At 36.2% G+C, this 16,482-nt stretch overlaps 1 protein-coding gene across 1 annotated transcript in view; it reads left to right on the top strand.

Annotated features, from left to right (window-relative positions):
- Window positions 1–16,482, top strand: part of AK5 (adenylate kinase 5) — a 304,060-nt gene that overhangs the window by 20,295 nt on the left and 267,283 nt on the right. The window contains exons 4-5 of the mRNA XM_004472820.3: window positions 5,400–5,569; window positions 5,672–5,785. Coding sequence (XP_004472877.2) covers window positions 5,400–5,569; window positions 5,672–5,785 — 284 coding nt within the window. The remainder of the gene's footprint in view (window positions 1–5,399; window positions 5,570–5,671; window positions 5,786–16,482) is intronic.

The following is a 16,482-nucleotide window of genomic DNA, read 5'->3' as shown; positions in this document are numbered from 1 at the left end:
TACAGTTACAAGGCCATGAAAAGTCCATCTCAAGGTTGCTTTCTCACCAAAGACAGTTGCCAAGTGTTGAAGCAAGTTAGTTTCCCATCTCTGGCTGTTTTCTCCTTCCCTTCCAGGTTTCCTCTTCCTCTTGAGGCTCTGTGGGCCCAGTCTCTTGATGCTTCTTGCTTAAGTGAAGTCCTCTCTCTCCTGGCATAGGGTGTGTTTGTTTCTGGGCCTCCTATTATCAGTGTCAGTTGTTATGCTTTCTTCTGCATCTCAACTGTAAGCTATCAGGCAAAATGGTTTATCTTTACTCAGGCTTCAGCTCTTCGAGCCTTTTCCTTTCTGTCACATGGCAGGTTCAAAAACGATAGAGCTCTCTCTTCCTGTATTTGTCTGAGTGTCGGTTTATAACAGACCCAGCAAGGGGTGGAGACCCAACTTGAGGTACACCTTACTGACATAGCCCAAGCAAAAGGCCTAAATCGATCTTATCAAGTTATCTAATTAAAGGCCCCGTCAACTGAATTTAATACAATCAAATGTTTGTATTACCCAGAGGAATAGTTTACAAACATATTCTTTCTCTTTTGGGGATTCATAAAATAATCTCAAACTGCCACAGCTTTTATAAAGGGGATTTATTGGGGATAGAAGCTTCCATTTCCAAGGCCACCAAAAATCCAAACCTAGGCATCTTCAAAGATGCCTTCTTTCCAAAGTTAGATGCCATGTGGTAGAGATGGCCGCTGATCTCTGCCAAGGTCTCTGCCTTCCCCTCCGGAATTCACCATCTCTGGGAGCACAGCTCCTGGAGCTCAGCTGTCAGCTTTCAGGCATAGAGCTTATCTCTTCATGAGCTGCTCCATGGGCCCAGCTTCTTGGAGCTTCATGTTTAAGTGATCCTCTAGTCCACTCACATGGCAGGATCGAATATGGCTGCTTCATTTTCCTTGTCTGTGTGTCTCCATTTTTATCAGACCCAGCAAGAAGGCAGAGATTCAACATGAATCACTGATGTAGTCTGATCAAAAAGCCCAAAGGTGATCTTATCAAGAAATCTAATCTAAGGCCTCTCAACCAAATTTAATGCAATTGGAGAGTATTACACCCACAGGAATAGGTTGGTTTAAAAACATAATCCTTCTCTTTTAGGGATTCATAAAATAATTTCCAGCCGCCACACCCCCCATGCAGAGAAATAGTGCTCTCAGAGGACATAATAATGATGGCAACTAGGGAAAAATGCACTCAAATAAACACACCAAGCTATAACAAGAATTTAAATTCACTAGACTAGGAGGAGTGACAGTTGCATATTTCAAAATGTGATGAAATATGAAGCTGCAAATATATTTAGCCCTGAATTGTTAAAAACAATATGGTGGGAAGAGAGTAAGACATAACCTTTCTAAAAATCAGAATATACTTATGACTTATAGTAACCACTATTATGACACGTATCTTTACTACTGAAAAATGGACATTTTTTTTCATATTTAAAACTTTGGGATCCTCATCTGTAAGGCAAGGAAATACTTTATTAAGAATAGAAATGAGGTAAAGTATAATTGGAATTATTTCACCATTTTATACTTTATATGTGACTAGAACACATTCAACTTTGCTATTGCTGCTGTGATTAAAGGATAGGTGATTGTTAGTATGATGAACAAATGAGAACTTGATTGTACCTGAAAATGGTGTGGTACTAAATTGTTCTTGGGGAAAATAGCACAGTGCATTTTATATGAAGATGATTAAAATAGTTCAATAAATAAAAATCTTTGCAGAAATTCTAAATGTTCAACTATTCCCACTTCACTATTTTTAACTCAGTAAAATCACCTTGCTTTCTAAAGGCATGATTCTGGTTATAGGTTTACAGGCTGTATCATAACATTTTATGTATTACAAGAATGATTCAGAACCAATGAGCATAAATACGTCTTAGAGGATAGAGATAAAGGAAGACAGAAAAAACTAACCCTTAGGTTGTCTGAGAAAATTGGGGCAATTTATGACTTTTGATGAATTGCAAAATAACTATACCTGAACCTTAAAAATTCTTATTAGTTTTAACCTAAAAGGAGGCCCACATGATATTATAATTAAATAAACAAATATTCCCTTCTGGCAGTCAGATTATTTTTTTTAAAGCTGGTCTTCTAGGCACAGATATGACTCTGTCTTATGTTAATGTATTTTTTTAAAAATCTTTTTTAGATTTTTATTTATTTATTTTTCTCCCCTTCCCCCCACCCCAGTTGTCTGTTCTCTCTGTCTATTTGCTGCATCTTCTTTGTCCGCTTCTGTTGTTGTCAGCGGTATGGGAATCTGTATTTCTTTTTGTTGTGTCAGCTTTCCGTGTGTGCAGTGCCATTCCTGGGCAGGCTGCACTTTCTTTCACGCTGTGTGGCTCTCCTTACGGGGCGCACTCCTTGCACGTGGGTTGCCCTACGCGGGGGGACACCTCTGCGTGGCATAGCACTCCTTGCGCGCATCAGCACTGCGCATGGGCCAGCTCCACACGGGTCAAGGAGGCCTGGGGTTTGAACCGCGGACCTCCCATGTGGTAGACGGACGCCCTAACCACTGGGCCAAGTCCGCCGCCTATGTTAATGTAAACATAAAATCCAAGACTTCAATGGATCCGAATGTTCATAAGTACTAAAGATAAATAAATAAAACAAAATGAAGCCTACTCTAGCTTTAGAAAAAGAAAGTAAAATTAATTTATTAGGAAATTTCAGTAATGAAGCTTATCCAATAAATTAATGCTATTCTCTGCAAATTGTTATATACATACATATATATATTTATAATTTTTTTTCAGTCAGATGGTATCTCCATTAGTTGACCAAAAAACTCCACAATTTTCCTTGAAGTTGCCGTAAGTTTTTCACTGTGTTTGAACTTTTTATAATTCAGTAGAATTTATAATCTCTGAGTTTGATGGTTTCTGAGATCAAGTTTGGAAATGTAGTTTCTGAAAAATTATTTCAATTCTTAAGAAATCTAATCAGTTTTAATTTATTGATGGAGTAGGTCATATAATTTTTTTCCTCAAGCCAATCCATAATTTATCCATATGTTAATTGGCAAAAAAAAAAAAACTATTTAGAACCAAAACTTACTTTGATTTTCAAAGAAAAGAACTTAATCTAGTGTAGGTAGTTCATAATGTTCAGTCTGATAGGATAGGATTTAGAATCTTTTAGAAAGAGAATGATCAAAATGTAAACAAATTCCAGTCCTAAATTTAATAAAGCAGTAAAGAGGTGAAAGCTAGATATTATTAAGTACATTTTTGGGGAGTAGGGGTAAAAATTGTTTCTCATTATGTTTGTTGCTATTTTAATCCTTCACATTAAAATTTTTAGGGAGGAAAACAGCCCTGATCAACCAAGTCTGTTTACTGAGAACTCTTTTCACAAGGAGGAGGCAGAGAAAGAGGAATGAAAAAGAACAGGACAGGCAGGGGAAGAATTTTGGTTACTATCTGAACAATAGTCCTTCTTTCATACTTATAATTTGCAACAAGAAGAGAAAATATTTACTAAATAATTATATATAAAATAACCTCAACACTAAAGAAACGATACATTGTATTAGTAGTGAGAACAACTCGTTTTTCTATTGAAGTTTTGTTTGCAATATGGCTTAAAGTATTATATTACGTGTCAATGAATATTACCAAAACAATGTTACTTGTCAGACATTAACATTTTTTTTCTTATTTTAACATTATTGTAAAGAGGTGTTTGACTACAGAAAAGTTACATCCAAAATATAGGTGATTCCTGTATACCCCACCCTCTCCCCTTCTCACATTTTCTCCTACTAATAAGACCTTACATGAGTATGGTACATTTATTACAATTGATGAGCAAATATTGAAGCACTGCTACTAACCATGGTGTATAGTTTATATTATGGTTTACACTTTGCCCTGCACAATTTTATAGGTTTTGACAAAATGTATAATGACCTGTATCTATCATTAGAAAATCATGCAGAACAATTCCAACGCCCTAAAAATGCCCTATTTTCCATCTAATCTTTCCTTCCCCTTCCCTCAGAACCTCTGGTGACTACAATCTTTAAATCAATGTTACAGGTTCTTCTGTTACTGCATTAAGTCTACTTTGGACTATGGCTGCATTCCCCCCCTTAGGTTTGTTCGTTCCTCAGTCTTGAGGATTTTGAGATGGTGATGCCCACTCTGCTTCAAACTGAGAGGAGATTTAGATCTTATGGAATAGATGGAAAGAACTGGTTTGCTTGCTTTTGGGGATGAAGGTTGTCCCTCATCATCATTTTGTTAGTTGTGCTGGGTGAGTCTGATGAACTGGAGAGTAGGTGTTGGCTGTCACTCTGCTGAGATTCAGGGCTCAACCAGCATATGAACAGATCAGTGATTTAAGTCTCTGGGGCATTATATTTAATGGGTATAGTGCTAATAGACATTGACTTAAAAAAATGCTTTTGCCTATATTCGGTGATTATATGCTTCAGTGCTTGAAAATGTTTCATTTTGTTAATTGCCATCACCTAACTAGACTGGGCTGATTACTATGTGCTTTATTATGAAATTTATTCTGTCTCTAGGTGCAATTATTCTTGGTTGCTTAGAAATATAAATTTAACTAGAAAATTAATCTGATATGATTTGGAAATTAAATCTGAGGCATATGTATTTATATTTTATGATTATTTTAGTATTTATGTTTTAAAAAATAAATGCAATTACCAATGATTAGTAATGAGTTAAGTGGCAAAATGTTGATTATTTCATACTAATGAAACAAAAACCCAAAATTAACATGAGTTCTATGAAATTGTTCTACTTTAAGGACTGATTCCATTCACCCTGAATGTTAGTCGTATAAAATTTTCTCTGAATTTAAGAGAGATAAGACAAAGACATGCTTAAGCAAACAGAGTTCAAAAGAGAATTAAATAATATATGTCAATATTGGTGTGCTTTTGGTTTAAAAATAATTCTTACATTAACTGTTAGCATGGAAAATACATTTTTGTTATTTCAATCATTTTCTTTTGTATCCCATAGATTTTTCTTTGATTAGAAAGTATATTAGATTTTACATAGAAAAATAGTAAAGATTTCTTTAAATTGTATTGATCAAAAAAAAATTTTAAGTTATTTACTAAAGCAGGAAGAGGGGGAAAAGTTTCTTTCATCTAATATAGTTGGTAGACAGTCCTACACTTTCTGTGGCTAAGTCCACACTCGCTCTGCCTTCAGAGGTAACACTGGGAATAGATGTTACCCACCCTGGTAATGGTAGCTCAGAATCTGCATCTCAAGAAGTGAGTAGTTCTATTAAAGGAATATTATTAGGTTATTATTATTGTATCAGAAGGTCACAATTTTTTCCTGTTTTGACTTTTAGGAGGTCCAGGAAGTGGAAAGGGTACTCAGAGTTTGAAAATAGCAGAACGGTATGGATTCCAGTACATTTCTGTGGGAGAATTGTTAAGAAAAAAGATCCACAGCACCAGCAGCAACCGGAAATGGAGTCTTATTGCCAAAATAATTACAACTGGAGAACTGGCCCCACAGGTACTGCGGTGTAATTTGCTTCTCTTCTGCGAAGATTCATGTATCATTTGTGAGTGAGCCAGGCTTACCTGTGGTTTTTTTTATCGTTTCTTTTTGTAAAAGGAAACCACAATTACAGAGATAAAACAGAAATTGATGCAAATACCTGATGAAGAGGGCATAGTTATCGATGGATTTCCAAGAGATGTTGCCCAGGCTCTGTCTTTTGAGGACCAAGTAAGATTGTCTCTTTATATTTTAAATGACCTACTTTTCACTTAATACATTGAAATTAAAAAAAAAAAAAGATTTCTTGGATGACTTACTATTTTTGATGAATGCTGGTCTGGAAACATTAGCAAGTATACCAGTGTGTGTTGGCAGAAGCTCATTTCCTTGGCAAACATGTTTAAAATTTGAAGACAACCTCTGCCAAAAAGAAAAGATAAAAACTAATAATTCATTATTTTAAATTAAAAATGCAAATTTCTCTTAACCCTATTTCAAAATACCTGTCCTAAGATTACTTTTTATCTTGAATTTTTAAAAACAAGCCTTATTCAGTACTATCCAGGCATGTAAAACTTCACCAGGTACTTACATTCCTACCAATTAAGGAAACCCTCTTCATTGAATTGTGAGATGGTGAATGACTTATCAATCTTAAAGTAAGGTTCAGGTTTCCAAAATTTACTCACACGTGAGTAGACTATGCTTGTTTAACACCTCACACATTTGTTTTAAAGAGAAATAAGCCAGTTAAAATCTTTCATAATCTCTATTTAATCTTTTAAAAACTGACAAGACAGTGTTTCATTAAAAGTTTTTGATTACAAAAATAATATATGATCATAAAAAATTTAAGCCCTGGTGTAAAAAGCAAAAGTCCATTAACATCCTCCTTTCATCCACTGCCCTTTCTCATCCAAGAAATAGAAATGTTGTTTGTTATATATTCATCGGGGCTGGTTTCTCTACATTACACACACATACATGCATGCACATGCATGTACATACACAAATACTTTTGAATTTTTATTAGTTATTTCTATACCTCCCTCCAAAAAGCCTTTCTTAAGTTATGCTCCAATCAGTGCTTTTTTTTGTTTCTTAAAGGTTTATTTATTTATTTATCCCCCCCTTCCCCCAGCTGTCTGCTCTCTGTGTCCGTTCGTTGTGTGCTCTTCTGTGACCGCTTCTATCCTTATCAGTGGCACTGGGAATCTGTGTCTCTTTTTTGTTGCATCATCTTGGTGTGTCAGCTCTCCGTGTGTGCAGCACCATTCTTGAGCAGGCTGCACTTTCTTTCGTGCTGGGTGGCTCTACTTATGGGGCGCACTCCTTGCGCATGTGGCTCCCCTACATGGGGGACACCCCTGCGTGGCACGGCACTCCTTGCGCGCATCAGCACTGCTCATGGGCCAGTTCCACACGGGTCAAGGAAGTCCGGGGTTTGAACCGTGGACCTCCCATGCAGTAGGCGGACGCCCTATCCATTGGGCCAAGTCTGCTTCCCTGCATTTTTCTTGACCATGTTTAAAATATCTTTTGCCATGTGGTAAGTTCATCCATAGTTTTCTGTTGGCTTTTGCAGCTGAGTCTTAAGAAAGTGATGCCTGTGTACTCACAAGCACATTCTGTATTTTCTAGTTATTTTCGGTTTTGTTTTGAAGGTTCAGATATTTTATCTTCGTTAATTTTGGCATATAACTTGAAGTAGAATTTTATCATGTTTGAATGGAAACGGACAACATGTTCAGTGGTCCAAAGATCACTTATTGACTAGTGTATCTTTCCCTCATGGATTTGGAATGACTTAATATCAAATTCCTCTATCAATGTTGGTCTGCGTATGGTTTCACTATCAACTATTTTGTCTGTTTATGTATTTCTGCACCAATATCATGGTTTGATTTGAAGACCTCTAACTTATATCTTAATGTCCAAAGGGCAGTCCCCTTCTCTTCTTTTTTGAATTGGTTATTCCCACACATTTAATCTTCTTTATGGAGGTTTAGAATTAGTTTGTCAGATTCATGAAAAAAATCTTGAGATTTGTATTTGAATTTTTTTGTTTTATAGATTAATTTTCAGACAACTGACATCATCCCACTCTGATTGCCATATCACTCCATTTATTCAAGTCTTGTTTTATGTTCTTCAGTAAGTAAAGCTGTGTCGTTTTCCATACAAAAGTCTTGTACATGTTTGTTATCTTTGTTGCTAAGCAGTTTATGGTTTTGCTACTATTATAAATGAGTTCCTTTTTTTCCTAACCAGTTCTTCTTAGCGCTCAATTATCTTGGTAGAATTATTGTTTGTGTTGGTGGGTGTATCTGTCAGTCTGTCTTTCTCCCTAACAGGCTTCTGTTCTGTTCTCCTTAAAACAGAGCTTTATCATTCATGCTGCAAATGTCCTTTCTTCTTCCCTTTTTGCCAGTGCTGTCCCTATGACCTCCACGCCTCCCCTGCCATACTACATTCAGATCTACTGAGTGTTGTTGATTTGAAATGGCAAATGAATACTAAAGCCATGGTATCCAGGCAAAGAAAAGATTCAAAGGAGTGCTTAAAAAGTGATCTTGAGTTCAATTTCTCATATCTTATGTAAATCTATGGGGTTAGTTACAACATCGTGGGCTTGACTCTCTTTTACTATGTGCTCTTAGCCAATTTACTGACCCTCTTGAGGCCTCATTATCTTCCTTTGCAGAATAAGGATCACGATACTTCACAGGCTTGTTGTAAAGAATAAAAGAGATAATGTATCTATAGTGTTTAGAACAGTGAGGGGCTCGTAGAAAACTCTTCACAAAAGGAAGTGGTTATTATTATTAGATTGGGTGACTGGACATCTAAACATGTTGAGGATAATACCCCATAGTGTTATAAAGGGGAAGGGCCCTCACCAACTCTTTATTCCCTTTTGTCAGGGGCTGGTATTTGTTTTTGTTTTTTAAACTTTTTGTTTCTTTTTTAAGATATTGGAGCGGGAGATTGAATCTGGAAACTCCGGTGCTCAGCCACTGAGCTACATGGGCTCCTCTGAGTTGGTTTTTCTGTTAGTTTGTTATTTGTTTTGTTTTTAGGTGGTACCGGGGATCAAACTGGGACCTCATGCATGGGAAGCATGAGTTCAATGGCTTAAGCTACATCCGTCACCAGGGGCTGTTTTTCAATTTGTCTGGTGGATCACTTAGAAGCTGCCTTGAGGTGTTAGGATTGCCCACAACAGCTCTGCTTTTATTTATGTTCTGAGGTTCCATATAAGATTTTGAAGGAAGTTTTCTACTGTCAAAAGTATCTGGAAACCACTCCAGTGCTTCTGTCAGCCTGAAGCCTGGGGCATTCAAGCTGCTGGATAGGAAGCACCTGAAAGCCCACTAATATCTGCTAACATTGGTTCACTCATGTGATGTGTGTCTTAGTGCAGTGACATCTATGCAGGCCACGATAGATCAGAGGTGTGTTCAAATATGCGTCTTGGTTTCACATATTTAAATGAACCCCAAACGCCCACCATTCTGTGTACTCTGTTTTGATTCCACCTGATTTGTCTCCTAGTATCTCCCTCTTAAAGGGTGGTCCTGCAGTGCTGCCTACTTCCCTGTCCAATTAGGCTTGTCCATCAACTTCTACATGATATTACTGTGGAGAGAGGTTTGGCATCCCTGGCTACCATTTTGGGTACCTGTGGAGACTTTTTGGTGATAGTGCGGACTGGTTTTCTTTCAAATGTATTCAAAAATATATTTTGTATTTTTGTGGTCCAAATGTGCCAAAGATCCAGACTTCTACTTTCTATTGTATTTATAGATACCAATTGGTATAAAACTGACCTAATTTTTCCACTATCCCAATACTTTTTATACTATGTTGTATAAAGTTTCTAGAATGCTATACATATCTCTTAATTGATTTTTATCATGTTGCACTTTACTTCCTAACATTAGCTGTTATTATTCCATTTTCCAGGTAAAAATGAAGGCTCAGAAAAGTTAAGTAACTTGCCTAAAGCCACCAACAACCAAGGTATATAGCTAGAACTCCAGTCCTGGAGGGGCCACCAATCTAGACTGCCAGCTTTCTTTAGCCTATGATGACAGACTGGCAGCCCTTAGGCTAAATGTGGGCTGCAGACAATTTTCTAAAAATGTTTACCAAATTCTAAAATTGGGAGATTTCAAATTAAAAAACAGATGTCTGGCTTTTCTTGAAAATCTGGCAGTTCGGGGTCCAGGTTCTTACATCTGGGTAGTAGCTGCCGTCGTTAGACAGGGCAGGAGCTCTCCAGTACCTTGCAGCCCCTCGGCTGCCTTTGGCCAGCCTCTCTTACCACCACCAGCCTGGTACTGAGAAGGCATCTGGGTCCATCCTTACAGTGCAGCTTGTGCCCCGCTTTCTCAGCTGAGGCCCTCCTTTGGCAAAGCTGAGACCCAAGAGACTGCTTAGCCTTCCCCATCTCTCATTTCTTCTGCTGTTAGAGATTCTGTTGGGATTCTGTTTTCCTTTTCCAGTACAGCCTGTGACCTCGCACAAGATGACAACATGGTCAGCTCCTCTCCCTGAGGCCGTTCCTGGCAGTGAGTCAGTCAAGGTTCCTGTAAATGCTTAGCCTGTTGAAGAGCAGAAATCTGCTGTCTGCCAGGCACCCCCATCCTCTCTGAGGCCAGGAAGTGCAGAGTTAGCTATTTGCCTGATTAGCACAGGGGAAGGGAGGAAGAAATAGTAAATTAATAATAGTTGTAATAATAACAATGTACCAGACATGATTCTGAGCACATCATATATGCTAGCCTTCAAAACAATCCTTGGATGTAAATAAAACTGTTATCCCCATTTTTACACATGAGGAAATGGAGGCTAATTCTAAAAGAGATTGGATAGCCTGTGTAAAATCACAACCAGCAAGAAACAGAGATGGGATTTGAACCCAGGTAGGCAGTCCTGAGCCTACATTCTTGACCTCCATCTGCTTTATTTTAAAACAGATTAATATTTCAGAATATTCTCTAGCTATAGTCGTTGTGATATTACTTTTGTAACCTAAAATCTACTAATACTAAGTGAAACAAGCAAAAGGTTTGGGGATGGAACAAGGTGTAAGAAGATGTAAATAAAGTAAATTGGATAGTTTAAATTCCAATTTAAAGATATGCTTTAATTTTAGCAGAGGGATACAATGAAAGGGAGAGAACACCTAGAAGGTCCTTAACATTCCAGATTATAAAAAGACCCAGGAATCTCAGGAGAAGAAATTTCCTTCAGACAGGAGCTTTTTATAACTTATGCATTGGTCTAACATTTTATAAGACAGAGTTCAAAGATTTGATTCAAATCTAAACTAACTTTATGATAATAATTGGATTTAACTGCTATTTTGCCACAAACAATAGCTCATGAAGAAATATTTAAATTACAGAAATTTAATTTAACAGATATTTATTAAGCAACTACTATGTTCTAGACTATTATATTTACTGCTGGAAACATAAAGCTGAATGAATCCAAGAGTTTTTTGGAGGAAAATGCAATGTATAATAGAGATACATACAATGTTTAGTGTGTGTTCTCCTATTGTTTTTATTTTAAATTTTAATTTTGAATAAAGAACGCATTTACCTAGTTACATAGGATCCAAGATGACAGACTTTCCTACTCTTCTCCTCCAGTTCCCATCCTGGAAAGCAAACAATGTTACCGTTTTCTTATGCATCCTTCCAGAGATATTTTGTACAAGGAAATATGTATATAGATACTTTCTTCCATCTTTTTGCTGTTTTCACTTAATGAGTTTTGGATCTTATCTCCCATGAGTTTTTTATTATAATATCATTAGTAAAAATTATTTGAGAATGAATCATTACTATACATTATATTGTAATGTATTTAATACACACACACAAAGAAATATTAGATGAAGGTGAAATAAAGTATTTTTAACAATTTATGTTTTATTTTAGTACAAAAATCTTTATTTTCCTTTCACTAGCATATTTTAAGCACAATGCAATTTAAAATGCAACTCAATTTTGGAGAGACTTGGTTTAACTCTTCCTGAGGCACAGTTCAAAGATTTGATTAAAAACTAAAGTAATTTTATAGTGACAATTGATTTTAACTACTGCTTTGCCACACACACAGAAAGAAAGACCTTAGTCTATATATGTTGTCTATATATTAAGTATTTTTGAGCTTTATTTCTCCTACTTGTTTAAATTTTTTAAAAAATATTTTTAAGTAGAAATTCTGTTACTTCTTTCCAGAACTCCAGCTCATCATCTTCTACTATCTTCCTGGGCTGCCATACACTCTACTTCAGGGGCTTAAATAATGTCTAATACATAATGACTCAGAGATCATCTGGAGAAATAACTGAAGTAGTGGCTTCTTACCATAAATTCAAACTCTTATTTAAAGCAGCAGTCTCCCATCATGGTGCTTTTGTTTTCTATGGGGTGTTATTTGGTTTTGAGGTGTAATGTTCATAGTTAAAGTAATGATGCCTAATGATGAGCAGCACTAAGCATTTTTACTTGAATTGTAGTTTGTTTGGAATCACCTAGGGTGGGTGAGATAATAGGAATGGTATATGAAATCCCCTCAAAGACACTGTAGCTTTCACCAGTGTTTGGAGATTATTTCTTGTATGTAAATTAATGGATTCAAGATTTTCCCTGCTATATGGCCACTCCACTCAATCACATTCCTTCAGGCTTCTTGAGTGAGGAGAAAAGGTTCCAGGAATTGTGCTAAAGGTGTAACCCATGAGCATATGCAGCCATATAGCCTTTGTGAACTCCCTCCATTATGCACTGTGGGATAAAAGAGGGTGGGATTGCTGGCACAGGTATATATAACTACCTGTTAATTTTTTTTCTTTGCTAGCTGTGATTTTTTCCTAGGAGCTGTAATTTAACCTCAGTTTTGCCTTTTAAAAGGAGTCTAAAAATAGAGTTAAGTTCTGAGGTTGAGTGAGTGCGATAGAAAATTCTTGGCTAGATAAATATAGTAAAAACAAAGCTTAGAGATAAAAGAAAATCAATCCTCAGAGAGCTGTCATCCTACTTGCATGGTGAATTGATTTGACAGACTCATAATTTGATTTGCTCTTCCTAAGGGGGACTAATTTGATTTGCTCCTAAGGGGGAGTGATTTAATTTTAATTAAGCAAATTTTTTCCTAAGCATTAACACTTTCATGAAATATTTTAAAGAAATTGTTGATGTTTTCCCTGGAACTAATGCCTTAGAAACTTGCTTATAATTATTTAAAAATTAGGTTTTGAAATTGAAGTTATATGAGGACAAGATGGTTGTTAATTTACTTTTATTGCAATGTGTTGTGATACTATAAAAGGTCATTAAAGTTAAAAGGCTGATAAGATTTTTTATAATTGTCCTATTTAAAGGCAATTTCTCAACTCCATTTATAGATAAAATCATGGTCATCTTTGACTTTGCTATGTATATTAGTTAACATTGCTAACTAACAAATCATTTCAAAACTTAATGGCTTAAACCAATAATAATTATTGACCACCTCTCATGGTTTTGTTGGGTCAGGAAATCAAGGACAGCTCAGCTGAGTGACTCAAGGTCTCTTGGGAAGTTGAACTTAAACAGTGGTTGGGGTGAGGGTCATCTTGAAAGTTATTTTATTCACACGGCTCATGTTTGGTTTGGAAACACAAAAAGCTGGAGGCTGGCACAGCTGGGGCTCCTCAGGCATCTTTTCTTAGCACTATTTCATCACACCACATGGAGGTCATACGGTAGCTAGATTTCATGGCTCCTCAGGCGTCCAAACACATGTAACCCAAGAGAGCCAGAAGGAAGCCCTATCACCTTTTCTACCCTAGCTTCAGAAGTCACATAGAGTCCGTTCTACCACTTTCTATTCGTTAAAAACAAGTCACACAGGCTGGTCCATATTTAAGAGGAGAGGAATTAGAATCCACTTTTTTGGTAATGGGATGAGTGTCAAAAAACTGGTGGACATGTTTTAGACCACCCCACTATGACACTCAACAAATATCTGCCCACTCTTCTTCACTTTGCTCATACCTGTCATCCCTTCCCTTCCTTTCTTGCTCTCCCTTTTCACATCAGGTACTCACTCCCATCTATTTGGACTCTGTGAGTCTTCCCTTATCTACCTTCCCTGTCCTTTTTCTTTTCCTCAACCAGTCTATCTTGTGCCCTGTGGCCAGATTAATCTTTCTGTCATTAATTCATTCTTCTGGTTGAAAGCCTTCAATGACCATTATTGTCCATAACCACATTATGGTTTATACCGGAATCAGGTATGTCTTGTTAAATGCAGATTCCTCAGGACTCTTCACAGAATTATTGAACTAGAATTTCTGTCTGGTGGAACCCAAGAATCTATACAAGTTAACTAGTTAAAGTTGATTCTTAAGCACATTTTAAAAAAACGTTAATTTAGTACTTAATAGACACAGCAAAGTTTCACAGCCATAGCTTGTTGCCTAATAGAGGCCTATTGCTAATAATAATGAAATAATGAAACTAGAGCACACCCACAGTATCTCAATAATGCCAGCTTTACAGCTTCACTCATCTTCATATTTACTTTCTTGAGTGGAAGAGAAGTTCTTTAAAATGGGAGAAATTTCTTATGATATATGTTTCTAGTATAAACGTCTTTGGGTACATGTGTCTTGGTAGAATTACTGCCCTATGCAATCTGATTTGAGCTGTACTTGGCTTGTCTTACCACTATACCTTAAGCAACTTCATCTTTGCTCCTTTACTATTTAAGACTTAGTCTTTTGTTTTTTCTGATTGTCAAGTCTCACCTTCTCTTGGATATATTCCCTTAGAATCCCAAGCCTGGGAGATTTCTCTCCACCCTTGCTTGTATAGCAAATTATTTTACTGTTTGTAACATTTATATGGCACTTTTCATATAATACCTTATATTGTTAATTATTAGTTCATCAGATTACTGTCAGTGAGGTAATTTCCAGCAGGAAAGAGATAGCACATTCAAACAGGCTAAACAGTAGAGTGTTTAATAAAGAATGTGTGCATAGGATATGAGAAAACCAAAAGGGATAGGTTTTGTCAACCCCAGGGCTGACAAAAGTAGGACGTGCTACCATCCCTAGACCAACAGGCCCAAGAAAAGGGAACAGTTACTTGCACCCAGAGAATGATAGCTGAATGGAGAGGGGTTCCATACAGGAGCCTTGACTTAGAGAGGGGTATTCAGATCATGATGACCCCACAGGGTGGGACCCATGGGAATAAATCCAGACTTTCCTCTCCTTCTTCCTTTGATCTCCTGTCAGTGCTTACTATTGAGCAAATCCAACTGAAAGCCAAGGCAGTCCATTGATGCATTCCAGAAGATCCAATCAACCAGGACACAAAGACAGGTAGAGAATGCTAAAGAGTGGAGCTGAATGGGTAAAAAGAGATATATACAACACAGTCGCAAATTCATTAAGGGTAGAAATGCTTGCATAAACTTTTTTTCTTTCTCACAGATCCACAATGACCTGCATATAGTAGTTTCAATAATAATATCTTCATTCTTTTATGCCAACATACATTGGCTTCATTTCCCCCAGAATGCATGATAAGCATGAGTGGCAAAAGGCTTTCCCATTGTTAACATTTTGTATTTTCTGCACAGTGATTCACTCAGGCATAAATTACTATATTTCCTTAATTTCCAGGACCAATTCCCTTAATGTCTTAGATAGAAAAGGCCAGTTCCTTGAGAAAATGCAGATACAGCTATAATTTGACTCTCCTAAGTAATTACCAAAATTATAAATTCTAATTAAATTGGCCATCATATATTTTGGAAGTACAAAATTCTATTCTCAGATCCCACCAATTTAGCTTCACTGACTTTAGACACATTATACTCTGTATATGTGCACAAACATGCTCCATGTTGTGAGAAAATAATGTGGGAATTGTTGAATTTCTAAAATGAATAAAGAGTTTAATTGTTTATACTACAAAAGAATTCCTACCATTACAGAAAAATTCAAATGAAACTTTAAATATTTGGGTAGAAATGAACATACTTCATTTTTACTATTTACATAGCTTTTTTTTTTACAGTTTACAAAGTAATTTTATATCTCATGAACTCTTAAAGCACCGTTCAAGGTAGGTATTACCCACAGTTTTTGGATTGAGACGTTAAGGCACAAATTTAAACCCAAATCAAACAGCTCTTAAACAGAAGTATTTCGAGAAGTACTCAAGTTTTCTTACTACAAATTTGATATTCTGAAATTCCACTTCCAGTAATGGTAAAATAGCCCATATCAGATCTACTCTACTATGGATAATAATTATAAACTCTGGACAAAATATGTATTTGAAAACCTGTTGGAAGGCAACAGAGATTTAGCAAATCTTGACAAACTGGAGAGTGCAGTAAAGACATTTTCAGCTGAAAGAAAATGGAAAGAATTTGCTGCTAGCAGATCTGAATTACAAGAAATGCTAAAGGAAGCTCTTCATATTAAAGGGAAATAATGCCAAATGGGAAATCATATCTTTAAAAAGGAATAAAAAGCACCAGAAATGGCAAATATATAGGAAAATGTAAAATACTATCTTTTTTCCTCTTAACTTATTTAAAAGACATATGATTATTTAAAGCAAATAAATATAAAATTATATTGTGAGGTTTGTAACTTATATAAATATGATAGATATTGTAGGCATAAAGTAAAACATGGGACTATGCAATTGCAAGTTTCTTACATTTTATGTGAAGTGGTATAATATTAGCTCTAAGTAAACTATGAAAAGTTGAAGATACATGTCATAATCTTAAGAGTAACCCCCAAAAATACAATTCAAAGGATTACAGCTGCAAATGGTAAATTTAAAAATAAAATTCTACAAAAGTCTAATTAACCTTAAACAAGACAAGAAATG

The sequence above is a fragment of the Dasypus novemcinctus genome, chromosome 9, assembly GCF_030445035.2.
Source record: "Dasypus novemcinctus isolate mDasNov1 chromosome 9, mDasNov1.1.hap2, whole genome shotgun sequence".
NCBI lineage: Eukaryota > Metazoa > Chordata > Mammalia > Cingulata > Dasypodidae > Dasypus > Dasypus novemcinctus.
The sequence above is the reverse complement of the archived record's forward strand: the minus strand, read 5'-3'. Positions and strand labels throughout refer to the sequence as shown.